The sequence below is a fragment of the Corvus cornix genome, chromosome 21, assembly GCF_000738735.6.
Source record: "Corvus cornix cornix isolate S_Up_H32 chromosome 21, ASM73873v5, whole genome shotgun sequence".
Taxonomy (NCBI): domain Eukaryota; kingdom Metazoa; phylum Chordata; class Aves; order Passeriformes; family Corvidae; genus Corvus; species Corvus cornix.
The window spans coordinates 2682819-2697132 of NC_046350.1; the positions used below are offsets into that span (position 1 = coordinate 2682819).

Sequence of the window (14314 nt, forward strand, 5' to 3'; positions counted from 1 at the left end):
GCTACACTAATGAAGCACTTTTGCTGGAAGAATGCAAGACATGCTTTGCTGCAAACTTCAACCTACAGCATGCAATATCTGTACTGGTGCAGAACTATCCCATCTCTTTGCCTGGAACACACATGCCAACAGAAGTTAATTACTGCAGCACTCAGCGTTTGCACTAATACAGGTCCTGTTCAGAAACAGAGAATCACAGAAACAGAATGTAAAGGGTTGGAAGGGACCTTAAAGATCATCTAGGCGCAACTCCCCTGCCATGGGCAGGGACACATTGCCCTACAGCAGGTTGCTCAAGGCCACATCCGACCTGGCCTTGAACACTTCCAGGGATGGGGCAGCCACAGCTTCTCTGGGCAACCTGTTCCACTGTCTCTTAATCCTCACAGAAAAGAATTTCTTCCTAATATCTAACCTTGAGTTCTCCTCTTTCAATTAGTATCAATTACTCCTCATCCTATCACTACAGTTCTGGATGAAGAGTCCCTTTTCAGCTTCCCTGTAGCACCCTTCAGACACTGGAAGGTGCTGTGAGGTCTCCACCACCTTTTCTTTTCCAGGCTGAGCAGCCCCAACTTTCTCAGCCTGTCTTCATAGGAGAGGTGCTCCAGTCCTCTTATCAGCTTCATGGCATCCTTTGGACTTGCTCCAACAGTTCCACATCCCTCTTATGCTGGGGACACCAAAACTGTGTGCAGGATTCTGAAAAGAGCAGAGTAGAGGGGGAGAATTCCCTCCTCCCCTGCTGCCCACACTCCTTTGGATGCTGCCCAGGACACAATTGGTTTCTGGGCTGGGAGCACTCAGTGCCAGCTCAGGGTGAGTTTTTCATCAACCATGACCCAAGTCCTTCTCCACAGGGCTGTTCTCTATCACTTCTCCCAACCTGCCTGTGTGGGGGGGATTGCCCTGACCCTGGTGTAGGACCTTGCACTTTATTTTGTTGAACTTCCTGAGGTTCACACAGTCCCACCTCTCCAGCCTGTCCAGGTCCCTCTGGATCCATCCCTGCCCTGCAGCGTGTGACTGCACCACATAGCTCCATGGTGTCAGCAAACTTGCTGTGGGTGCCCTTGATGCCACCACCCATGGCACTGATAAAGATGTGGAACAGTAGTGGCCCCACTACTGGCCCCCACGTGGACCACGAGCCACTGACCACAGCTTTTTGCACGTGGCCATCCAGCCAAATCTTCATCCAGCCAGTGGTCCATCCTTAAAACCATGTCTCTCCAATTTAGAGACAAGGATGGCATATGGGACAGTGTTGAACACTTTACATTTGCAACACGTTCCTTGGTCAGGTGTGATTTACATCATTTACATGCAGGTGTAATAATTACTACTGAAAAACACGGACACAAAATAGTAGAGAATTGCCCTAAGGGTATAAACTGAAATCTGCCAGAGGTACATTAGTGAAAGATGCTATTTAGCATGTAATGGCTTAAAACAAACCCTGCATTCCACAGCATTTACACACGTGGGCCTCAAGATGATGACCATCCAAATTCACTAAGCTACCATATTTTTTTAATTAGTGGATCTCTTTGTTCAATATATGCAATAGTGCATGTGTCTCACTGCAGGGGAAGTGCAGGGAGGTCCTGTGAGTCCTTTATTCCATTAACAGACTGCCTGGTACAGATGGAAACTTGCAGTCTGCAGCTGTCAGTCTCTCCTCCTCTCTCCAGAGTTGGCCCTGGGATGCCAGGGAAGTTCTTCCTTCTCCTGGCAGCTGGTGCAGGGCAGTCCTGCTCACCACAGGCTCTGCAGCAGGCACAGCCACAGTGAACTGAAATACCTCCAAACGTTACCAAAAATGGAACCAATCCATGGCCAGAGTGGCACTGGGGAAGCACTGAGGTGCTATTGTGAACACCATGCTGCTTCCTCAAACCATGATAAACAGGAGGTGCCAGAACCAGTGCATGCACTAAGGTAATGCTTTATCTAAAACATTTTGTCAAGAGAATCTAAAACTAATTGTCTTCAACCAATTAATTCTTTCTTGGATAGTCTGTACTGCAGCCTTTCCTGTGTCTTTGAAGTCCTTTCAGTCTTTTGTTAACTCTTCTTCTCTTGAGTTCCTCACTCAGTGGCACTTTGATTTGATTACAGCAATATAGTCTCGATAGCAGGGGCTGGTATTTCCTCTTCATTAATACTCAGCGTAATAAACCCTCCAAATTTTTAAGTGCAGTTAAAAAATAGAGGGAAGAATTTTGGACAAATTAGGACCCTTGAAAATAGAAATCTTCTGAGTACGTGCTGCTACAAGAGATTGTAAGTGAACAATATAGCACTGCCTTCATGCTACAAGGCAATCTTCTTTGGTTAACATTTTTCCACTCTTAAATTGAGGCAGGGGAAGAGAACCAAAGCGTAGCGTTTGCTGTTACAAGCATTAATATACTGCTCTAAGAAAAAAGAACACTACTGGGATTTATAGAATTGAACAGCAGAAAGAATGTTCTTAGAGAAGATTGGTAGACTTGCAGTGAGACTCTTATTTTTTTAAACAACAGAGGAAATGAGGGCACTGGAAGTGATAGCAGCAGGCCAGGTGCTGCTGGATGGTGTGCAAACCTCTCCAAGAGTCTACAAGCACTGTCACGCTGGCTTGGATCACTTCTGGGAGCACCTCCCCGAGCTGAATGGGGGCTGGAGTGAGGACAGTTCAAGTAACACCCAGCTGCAAGTGGAACACCCCAGAATGGGAAACAGGACCTGGCTTTTGCAGGTCTCCAAACAAAAAAGCACCATCCTATTCCAGCAGCTCTGAAACCATGCACAAAACTGCAAGGACCGTACATCTGATTTCGCACCGATGAAGCCTTGAACAAACACCTCCTCAATAACATATTCTCTAGACAGTAAGCACTTCTAAGGCACAAAGTTACTCCCTCTGCAAGTGCTGAAGAGCAGATGGAAGGAAAAAGCACGTGCAATAGAGATGACCACTGCTAAGGTGTCTGAAATCACAGCCATGGTGCTGACATACTGAAAGAAGAGAAGATGATTTCAAACATGAGCTTTGAACCCTGACTCTTGGGAGATACATCCTGGTTCCCAAACTGCTCCAGCCAGCCCAAGTTTCTGCCTTTCACACTGTGTTGCTCATTTGGACACCATACAGAGGGTGCATCAGTATGTGCTGAAGCAATGTAGAAAGCAACAGCCCCAGCGAGTGGCAGCTCCTCTCCCCGTGCCCTCCCCAGTCCTGTACGAGGTGTCAGCAAATGAACCAGCCCTACTCAGGAAAAGTCACAGCAAACGATGGCTTCATGGGTAAAGCGTAACACAAAGCTGCTTCATCAGAGTGACTCCGTAATGCCCAGCCAGGGAAATGCTGAATGAGTCCGAATGCTGAAGATCAGTTTACAGGACAGGGTGCAAGAGCCAGAGAAGGCTGGCTGGCGAGTTACCTGTTGCTCTGAGAGCTGAAATGGTCTGTGGGATATTTAAGACAAGGGAGATCTTGCCTTTTTCCAGATACCTCATTTAGGCAGCAAAACAAAAAAGACAGAAAGGCCCAATAAGAACGACACCCGAGAGCACGCGGTCTGCAATTTAACACACACATCTGAGCTCCAAATACATTCAGCCCCTGCAAGAGGTAAATGAAAAAAGAAATTACTTTGAAAACTCTTGTTGCAGGTACAGTGACGCATATCCCAATATGACATTTTCACACATCGTCCTGAACTCAAACAAATGGGACTTTCCTACCCCTTGAAATTTTCCCCCGTTCTCAATCTTACTAAGAGATGTGAGAAACCAGGTACCTCAATGCAATGCCTGCTGCACGGCACAGATTAAAACCACATAAAATATACAAGTCCCAGATGCACAGGAGTAGGAAAAGGTTTGTTGCTAAAATGCCAAAAGAGGGAAGAGTATGCAGAGAACAACAAAACATGGCAGATGTTGTTTATTCAGGTATGAAATGCAGCTGTACTTACCAGAGAACTGACTTCAGATGCTACACACTTGCTCCCCCAAAACTGGAGAGCAGCATTTAATCAAACCATGAGAACATGGCAGGGTAAGGGGGTCTATTTGTACATGGAAGGTGAATGAAGACAGTTTTTATTACTCATGGTCACAGGTAACAAGTGCACTTGTTCCGCCCCAGGGAGCAACTTTTGCTGTAGGCAGAAGGTGCCTCACTGGTCACCACCTAGTGATGGGAAAGACTCACTCCTTGTGATCTGCTCCAGATCATCTCCTGCCAAGGGTAGGGCAGAGAGGGTCACGCTGCAAGCAGCTGTGCTATTTGTTCAACTCTACACCCAGACTGGGAGCAAAGCTCTCTTCTGCAGGAGGCTACAGTGGATAGTTTGACTGATACGCAGGCAAACATTTGTGTAGTGGGGCATGGTGAGTAGCTGAAATCCCTCCACTGAAGCAGGTTTCCTTAACTGTTACTTAAAGGCAACAGCAACTGGATGGGTTTTTTTTCCCCTAAAAGGTATTTTAATTTCTACTGCAGAAGGATAACAAGTCTTGTCTCACAAGAGTTGGCCAGTAAAATCTCCTGCCTCTCCTTCCTCACTGATCCTGGTGTAATGTCACCCAAATAAATCCAGAAAAAAAAAAAACCAATCAATTTGGAAAGGTTTTAAAACTGAAACCCAGGAGCAAATGCTGCGACCATTATCTCCAACAGCACGAGTACAGAAAACACCCTGTTCGTGTATTACAGACAGACACGTCTGCAGGCATGCCCTCAGCACAAGGGGCTGTGTCAGCCTGTGCACATCAGCAGGCCTGGGAATGCTCTTCATGTGTGTGCACGCCAGCAGCAGACACACAGGGTGTTACCAGAATGCAGAGCAGCAAAGAATGTTTTGCTATTACAGACTTACTTTGGCAGAACAGTAGTCAGTACATTTTCAGATAGCTCACAGTTTACTTTTTCCAGACAGAGAGCTGCCCCATTTCCCCATCAATCACACATCAGTGGTCACTCCAGGCAAAACCTGGAAATGCTACCAAACTTCCAGAATTTGCTTCCTGCTAATTTCTCATATGCTGTTCCACACGCAAAGCCTTAAAAGTGCAACAACTGTTTCTCCTCCAATACCAGCCTCTGCTGACAGCAACCCCTGCCCTCAGGGCACGTCTAGGCCTTTGCCCTCATTTCATCCAATTCCTACTTCACCTGTTATTAGTAAAAACTCCAAATTTTAACTTGTAAAGAAACAAGGACACACAACAAAAAATGGTAGCATAGAAGTCACAGTCTGGAAACAAATGTCATCAGCTGCTGCTTCTTTGTTAGCCTAAATAGTTAAACAAATAATGGTGGCTCCAGCAGGCTTTAGCCCAGCTCATGCTCTCACTCTTGAGCCTTGAAAATGATCTCTGCAATTCCAAGTCAATAAAACTCCGTGATCAACAACAAAGTTTTCTTTACAGAACATTACATGGAAGCAGGGGTCCAGGCCACCCCTCCCTTGCTAAAAACAGGAGCAATAAGCACACAAACAGTGATGTTTCTGACGGCAGTTTTTGACAAAAACCCTGCTGCCCTAATGACCTCTCAGGTGCGAGACGGAACAGAGCAGCCTGCTGGCAGCTGAGGCACATGCCTTGAGAGATCTGCCATGGAATTCTCTCACTGATACCTGAAGATTTTTAGCTTTTTCATGTATTTGTAGCTTTGCAGATTTTTAATATAGAGTTTTATAGTTTCTAGCACCTTCTTACCCTTTTTCACACTTTAAAACAATAGCTAATCCTTTTGAACACATTATGTCACATTCTTGAAATTCTATTTAGTCTTATTTTCAAGAAAAGAATTTCTAACAAGGACATCTTGTTTTGCACCAGTGAGAATGAAAACAAGATACGGGGCAAAGAACTGGAGACACTCCAAGGGGCAGGCCCAAGGGTGGGTCACCATAGCCTCCTACTGGATGCACCTGCTAGACAGACTAATTAATTAACATTATAAAAATTGTAAAAATCCTATACCACATGTGCCCATACCTACATTTTCCACATCTGAAAACTTTCATTAAAGAACTGCTCTTTATAGTACCATTTTAATATTGTTTGGAAAGCTTTTCTTTTGATTCCAGGCAGCACCACCCCTTGCCACCCTGCTGTCATGCAGCCAACCAGCCACTAACATGACTGAACACACAGGTGAGTGGGCTCTTCATGCTGAGAATGAGACTCCCAACAGAAGCTCTCTTGGCACTTACTACAACACAGTTACAGCATCTTCATGTCTTTTTTTTTTTGTTTTCCTTCCCAATATGTGGATTAACAAACGAGAGAAACAGCTGTCAAAAAGCTGGCCCTATAAGGCAACCAGATGTGTCACTTACCAAAGACCAACTTCTAGAAGATAAGCACTGGTGCTTAACCACCTTTGGGAGTAAAAAGCAGTGTGAGGAGCTCTTCTGCTTCCATCTGGCTCAGGCAGAAATAAACACCCATTTAGAGCAGGCTGCACCTGTAGTGCAGCTTCCTATGGTCTACCCTGAATGCTGCTGCAGACCATGACAACAGAACTCACTGAGTGTGTCTGAGTGCAGACCCTGTCAAATTCCAACATCTACTCACAGCCCTTTTGGATACTGAAAAAATACCCCACCGACAACGCCATCTAAGCATGCCCATGATGAATATACATGTCCTTTTTCACACATTCATGCATTGGTAACATCTACTGCAGAGCTCTGTCCTGTTACAAAAGCAGCAGTGTTAGTCATTGCAGTAGGGTTAGTTTAGACAGGATTCTTTCATATAATTAATGGAGGTGAAACTTACTGGCATATCTCGGCCGCAGCCCCATGCAAGCAAGCAGAAAGCAAATATATTTAAAATGGAAGAGAGGAACTGGCTAGCAGGCAGCTACACTCACCCTTTTGTACAGCCTATGGTCCACCAGAGGGCTTCAGAGTGCAAAACAATACCAAAGAGCCATTAGACACACATGGCAACAACCGTACCTTACCCAGAGCTTCACTTCAGGGAGGAGGAGACAGCACTTCTGCTTGCCTGGAGAGAAAGAACCCTTCCCACTCCTGCCTACGGGACTCCTCTTTACCAGGGAAAAGTAGTCCTGTGTTTAGGTGCTTTAGGGCAGAAAGTTATAAGCAAGTAGAAAAAACCCAACACTCTCATCCTCGTGGCATTGCTAGCTGCATCCTGCCTTCCCTTGCAGCAATCATCTCTTTTCTATCTCATTCCAAATGCTACTCCATAGAAAACACTGCAGATCATAATCCTAGCTTAGCAATGCTTTAGATACCCCCAGAAGAGTAAAAGTTTCCAACAAATCAGAGAAAGAATAGGGGATATGAGGTTACCTTCCCAGTGCAAGCTGACTGTACCATACATGAATTCAGCTCACCAAATCCAAAACCATTTGGAACTCCTGGATTTCCTTGCAGCTCTAGATGTGTCACATCTGGGGATCACTAAGTAGGGGGAGTCTTCCCAAAATCATTAACTGTGCAAAGCTTTGGTTCGGCCTCAGGATGTGTTAGCGGCCAGCTTCAGGCTGGAAGTTAGTCAAGTACAAGCTGACAGGTTTGGGCACCATGGGAAGATGGGTGAAGCTCTCCTGGGAGGCCAGGAAGTTTCTGTTTCTCATTCTCAACAAACAACTGTGACAAATCATGTTGATACCGTGTTATGCTGATGCATGTTCTTTACCGGATTTTTGAGAATATGACAACAGATGGATAAATATGGGGGTTTTGTTCAAAGTCAAAAGGAAACAATACATGTCTGACGGTCAGAATGACTCCTGCTGATGAACGATCCCTTTTGTCTCCATGACACCGAAGAATATTTGGCTACTACAACTCCAGCATCTTCTCTAAGAGTATATTCAGCTAAAACTCACACCTTTTCTGATTTTCATCAACATCTATGTATCCACTACTGAGAGCTCCAACTGCAGAACCTCCCGCTAACTCTCCCAAAACACCTGAAATACCTTCTGCTCAGGAAACAAACATTCAGTTCAAGAGATCAGATCCCTGAGGTGATCAGAATGACATTTGAGATATTAAGCCTTTGTGCCAAAAAGTTACTAAGCAAAATAGGACAAGATGACCATTTGAGCTCTTCTGAATGCAAGCAGAGAAAGAGTTCTCATAAGTGGCTTAAAGTAGACTTCGATCAATTTTAAACAGAAAAAAAACCCCACCAAGCAGACGGTTGCCAGGGGAAACCCTGAATAAATCTCACCTCAAGGCTACAGAATAAGCTCTTGAGAGTAATTTTTTGGCCCAGCAACAGAATTTGCTCATGGACAAAAATCTAGGTTAAACAATTCCATTTTTTGAAGGTTGAATTTCTGAATTTTAAGAATTTACTGTCTTCTCACTTAGCTCACTCTCCTTACAACAGACTGCAACTGGCATTTGCAGCCTCTTCCCCCAGCTCTATCAAATGACAGAAATCTGCTACAAGACCCTGTTTGTTTGATGCTCCTGTGCATGCTCTCTTTTCTTTCACTCCCTCAGATTTTCCAAAAATAGTTGTCATTTCTATCCCTTGCACTGACAAGGCACTGTGGTTTAACAAGTGGCTTCACAGTGCCATTTTTATACTACAGAGCATTAACTAACATTAGGTATTAGCTGTTATGGCTCACCCCTGGATGTTCAGAAGCTTGGATGGCTGAAGTGCTTCCTTCTGGAGACTGGGGCTTTCTTAATTTCTTGTTTATAGCAGCAGTGTGCTAATTTTGAGCAATACAAGAAGAGACTGCAATGGGATTCCAACAAGCAGAAAAGAGTATGTGAGGCTCTTAGCCCAAGTTCCTGTGCCATCCTCATCAGCTGTACCCTGAGTGTCACACTGGACACATGGGAAACTGAAGGGATATAATCAGGAGGCTTACACAGAGGTGATCTGAAACTTACTTAGCATCCTAGGCTTTATTACTCTACCCTTAGAAAGAGGTAGGCAAGAAAAGTCAAGCAGGGAGGAATAATGTCATTATTAAGACACAAAGAAAACTCAGAAAGCTTGAGGAAGAGCAGGTGAGAAGCAAGCAATTCTCCCTGGTACCCCAGTGTACCTGCACCACAAGGCAGCTCAGAAAGAGGGTTGCAGAGCCAGGTTTGGGAAGGAAGGGATGCAGGTGCTGTTGCCAGGATATGGCTGTGCCAGGGGAAGCGCAGGGATCTGCCCATCAGGACAGGGAGCAAAGAAGCAAACAGATCAGTCTGAGTCAGCTGAGATGCTGGAGCAAGTGAAGCTCTGTTCTATTAAGCAGATGATCTGTATAGTTTCCAGTATTATATTTCCCTTTACAGTTGTTTACACAAGCAAAAGGCTTCCAATTTGTCTTTAAAATCCTGCACGGCAGTAAAGTTCTAAGAACTCGATTTGCTCAGAGTTTGTCACTGACTGCAGAGAGCAGAGGGACCAGATCCCTGTGTGGTTCCAGCAGCCTGAGGAACCCAAGGCTCAGCGAGATACAAAAGCAGTGTGACCCCAGGAACACAGATGCAGCTCAAGTGAGCAGAGCATGAAGTGTACACGCTGTTGGAAAACGTCTTCCTGCTTGCTAGAGCTTTTTTGCCAAGCAGGAGGAAAATGGGGAATGAGACCCTAATCTGTCACATTTCTAATCAGTTCCATAAATCTGGTAATCTTATGTATTTTTCAAGCAGATTCTGAATGCTGCTTTTGTCATTTTGGTAAGTCTTACTTTCACTTTTATCATTTACCAATGCCACAATGCTCCTGTTCAGATTTATTAATTACTAATGATAGTTACATTAACACAGTTTTAAACTCTTATGATTGCTTGGAGAAAGTATGTGACCATAACCCTGTTATCATTTCTATTTTAGAAGGAAAAGCAAGGCAGTTTTGAAACATTGTTAACATCTTCAGTGGAAACAAGTCACTTCTTCACTTTGTTGCATCCTAGCCAAGAATCATGGATGAATTACCAAGCAACCAAAGTGCCCGTGGACACAGACAGGACTGCACTGCTGCAGAAATTCAAGCGCTGCGCAATGTGATGTGAGCCAGAGAGAGCCTAATGACAGTAAATCTCCCCTGCTCCTGAACTTCTGTCTGGAACACCCCAAGAGCTAAACCCAGCCTGCAGGGATGCCCAGAGCAGTGACCACACTGCTGGAGAGAGGAGACTGACCCTGGGTCTGGCCTGCAAACTTTAGTGGTGCAAATGAGCAGAGTCTCTCTACAAAGGGAAGAGGAGACACTGAGAAAGAGGAAGGCAATGAGCTGAAGTCAAGAACTGTTGGAATCATGGGCAATTTAAGCCCTGCAGAGTCTGTGTTACTCAACAGCTGGAGTCTTAACTGAGCCCAGTTGGGAGTGCACGGCACATCCTGGATGTTGGTGGGAACCCCAGGGACACAGCCAGACCGGCGGCATTCTCTGGGCCTGTGCCTGAGTCGGCTGTAAGAGCCTGTCAGGCTGACCCCAGAAACTCCCTGGATGGAAACTTGGCTCCCCCAGGGACTGCCTGGATCTCAAGCAGATCTGAGAGGATACAGAAGTTCTGAACCTCCAGGACATGCTGCACAACAAACGCAACAGAACAAACCCTTTGGTCTCTTCCATATGCCCTGATGAAAGCAAGAAGTCGCTTGTGCTTCTTCATCAGTAACTGTGGCTGTTTCAAGTGCACTTGGAATCAGCCTGGGAACTACAAAGCCCTCTTTCTTGTCCATACATGTTACTTCCCACTGAACCTGCAGGTAAAATGTACTTCCATAGCATAAGCCACACTGACCTTCTGCAAAGTGCAGCTTTGAAATCCTGCAATAAGGACTGTGTCTGTTTATAAAATCAAGAGGCTATCACATGCCTCTCTAAGAGCTCTCCTTGTTAAATGTCACTGGGCTGAACTAAACATGCTTCAAAATGCATCAGGTGTGACCAGCTCCTGAGGGGATGAAATGCATGGGTAGTGAGAATGGAGCGGGCAGAGTCAGAAACACTGGAATTCACCGCTGTCTAGGCAAAGTCCCACTTTGCAACTTGATCATATAAGGGATCCTTTCAGCTAAAAACCAAAGCAAACACCCTGCTGATATGGCAGGGCTGGCTGCCACAGGGGAGCACTCTGGAAAGCCTGTGTTGTTCCCACACTGGCAGGAGCTGGTTCATCTTCATGTCTGTGGAGTGGCTGATGTGAACTAACCTGTGCTGCTCTGCTGCCACATCCCACCTACCCACATGGAAGAGAACACGCACTTGAGGAGAACCAACCAAATGATTCTGTGACCAAACTAAAAGCATTTCCAGCACACACCAGATGTCATCACATTTTGCACTTTCCCACATACCATGAATGTTCTGTGCAGCACTCAGAAGCTGTAGCTATGATTTAACAAACTTTTTTTTAGACTTCCCCAAGTCAAACCACCTGGACTGCTTTACATTATAAGCAATGGAGCTGTACACAATTCTCTTTCAGCAACAGTCCTAAATTAAAGATTTCACTTTTGACAGTGCATCCTGGAAACAGCTTGGCTTTGTTCTTTGATTAGAAGATCTGCAGTGAGCTGGTTCCGCTATATTTACATTGCATTCATTGCAGACACACTTGAATACTGTCACATTGCTCTAAGGAAGGGCAGATACCAAAAGATAGTGTCATACCTGTGGCGGCAGCGTCGTAAAAACCGCATAATCTTGCGAGCAGCTTGATCCTGCTTCTTGGTAAGCAGACTGCTTCTAAACACAAAAAACCCCAACACTGAAGTGTAGGCAAAACTGGGGAAGAATACTACTAAATGCAAGAATAATTATCCTATGAACCACAGTCCTTTTCCCACTGGCCTTTGTCTGTGAAGCACAGCACAGCCTCGAAGAGCATAAAAACAACATACAAAGATCCCAGTAGCATCAACACCCCCGGGGCTCACCTGAGTTTCTGTTGTACGATGGTGGCCGCCCGACGGTTTTGCCTCCTCTTGCCACACTCTTTGTAGCTGCGATAGTACTGCTGGATCAGCATCGCGGCTCGTCGGCTCTGCTGGAATTTTTTCTGCTCATAATAACTTCGGAATTTGCTCTGGATAAGAATGGCAGCTTGCGTCATCTTTTTATAAAGTGCATACTACAACAGAAACAAAGAGAAGCTGAGGCATCCCAGTAAGACCAGCAAGAAGCAGGTTCCTACAGTGAAAGACTCTTGAGCCACTAAGACATGATGCGAAGTAAACGAGTATCTATTCCCTGACTGGGAATTGTATGAGAAAATGGTGACAGCGAACTGGAACAACCGTAAGATTAGGGGCAGAACTTTGTCTGCATCAAGAAAAAAAAAAAACCAAAAAACTATCTGTTTTGCCACCTCTGGAATAGTCTGTCTGGATTAATGGAATCATAGAACAGTTTGCGTTGAGAGGAATCTTTACAGGTCATCTAGTCCAACCCCCCAACAGGAACAGGGACATCTTCAAGTAGATCAGACTGCTCAGAGCCCCATCCAGGGATAGGGCATTGACCACATCTCTGGGCAACCTGTGCCAGTGACTCACCAACCCCACTGTAAAAACCTTCTTCCTTGTATCTAATCTGAACCTACCCTTTTTCAGTTTGAAACCATTACTAGTTGTCCTATTGCAACAGGCCCTACTAAAAAGTCCCATCTTTCTTAAAAACCAAACAACCCCAAAAAATCCCCAAAACCACAACAGTTACAAGTCTAATACTGAGCCTAAGACACAGGCAAAACTAAATCTCATCAGAAATCCATAACAAGCATCTACTGAACTCACAAATCTGCATGAGCGGTCACACACTTCCCAAGTTACATCTAGCACTGTATTATTTCTAGCCCTGTGATCCCAAGTAAAGCAGGCACAAACTCTTTTAAAATAAAATCTTCATTCTACATTCTTTTCCTCTCACAGCATGCAAGGCGATAACCACTTAACAGAAACCATGTGCATTCATGCATATTTTTAAGTCCTTTCTAAGACAGAAATGTAGAATAATGTATAGAAGTTGCACTCATATTACTGTAACAGAGGTTTTCAGTGTTTGCTAATATTATTTTGATATGTTTTAATACTTTCAAAGCTGATGTGTCTATTGTTCCTGGGTATTTTATCAGCTTTGACTTCTGGTCACTTTATCAGACAGATGAGTAGCAGCTACTGCCCTGTACAAGGTAACATCCTAACACATCTCAGTATTTTCCACTCTGCTGGAACCAAAAACCCCAAAAGCAAACAAACATCCCTCCCAACAAACCGCGAAGCAAAAACCCCTCCAGTATCATCACAGACCACCATTTACCAAATTTCACTTTTTGGAATTGAAGCAGTCATTAGGAGCAGTTATATTTTGCCATTATTAATTTCTATTGGGTTGTTTCCTTCTTTCTTCTTTTTAACATTTTTAAATTAATGGATCAGATTGTGATTTTAAATTCATGGGCTGGTCATGGTTTTCCTTCGAATTTTTAGCCCAGATGGGATTTCTGTGGCTGAGTTACAAACCCCTGAACAGAAGGGTTCAAATACAAAACCGTGCCATGAGTTGTGACTGTTCCAATCCAGTCACAAGCCTGAGCTGATCAGTGCGGTAACAGATCAGAGGAATAAGGCATGTGAAAGAGAAATCAGCAGTCACTGGATAGACCAGACCCCAATATGTTTGCATTCAACTCTAAGACCTGAGTAGCTGCCCCTGTCCTCCTCTTGTTCCCTTCTTCTGGGAAGGGGATCAGTGGAGATGTCACCTAAACTCCTCCCCCAAAGGGGAAAGCCGTGGTGAGCTCAGTGTCCCAGAGCCCAACCCACTTGTGCTGACAGAACAGTCCTCCAGACAACCACAGGGCAGGGGGAAGCGGTGGATGGAAGATCACCCCAAGGACATATTCTCTCCAGGAAAAGCACGCCTTGCCTCCGGGTAGCCCTGAGAAAAGCTCAGCTGATTCTAGAATCTGACAAGAGCAAGATGTTGCACAGCTGGGAAACCCATCTTTACAGAAGGAAATTATTGACTGTGAACAGTTTAAGACTGGCATCAACAGTTGTGCCTCCAGCATGAGCAGCAATGCACTGAGATGCTGACCTTAGGAATTCAGCAAACAGGCATTTCAAAGATGAACGGTCAAAATACTTCAACAGGCAAGCACAATGCAGAGGACATTGGCTGCAGGGGTGGGATAAATGTTTTGTGCTCCCCAAATGCCAAGGCAAAGGTCACCAAGAGACAGCTGATCAGGAGCACTAAAGGAAAGCCTGTCTTCTGGAAACTGGCTGCAAAGCGCTCCCAGCAGCTCAGCCCATCCCTGCTCATCGGAGCTGATGCAACTGTGGCACAGCAGTCCATACAC

The 14314-nt window shown here is 45.0% G+C and overlaps 1 protein-coding gene across 7 annotated transcripts in view; it reads right to left on the reverse strand.

Annotated features, from left to right (window-relative positions):
* CAMTA1 (calmodulin binding transcription activator 1) overlaps positions 1-14314 on the reverse strand; it is a 235443-nt gene that overhangs the window by 6010 nt on the left and 215119 nt on the right. For 3 of the 7 annotated variants that reach the window (XM_039563897.1, XM_039563895.1, XM_039563896.1), the window contains 4 exons: positions 11889-12082; positions 11623-11697; positions 6881-6911; positions 3429-3499 (listed from right to left, as the gene is read on the reverse strand). In XM_039563897.1, the coding sequence (XP_039419831.1) occupies positions 3429-3499; positions 6881-6911; positions 11623-11697; positions 11889-12082 (371 nt within the window). The remainder of the gene's footprint in view (positions 1-3428; positions 3500-6880; positions 6912-11622; positions 11698-11888; positions 12083-14314) is intronic. The other 4 variants (XM_039563894.1, XM_019289756.3, XM_019289755.3 and 1 more) reach the window with 3 other exon arrangements.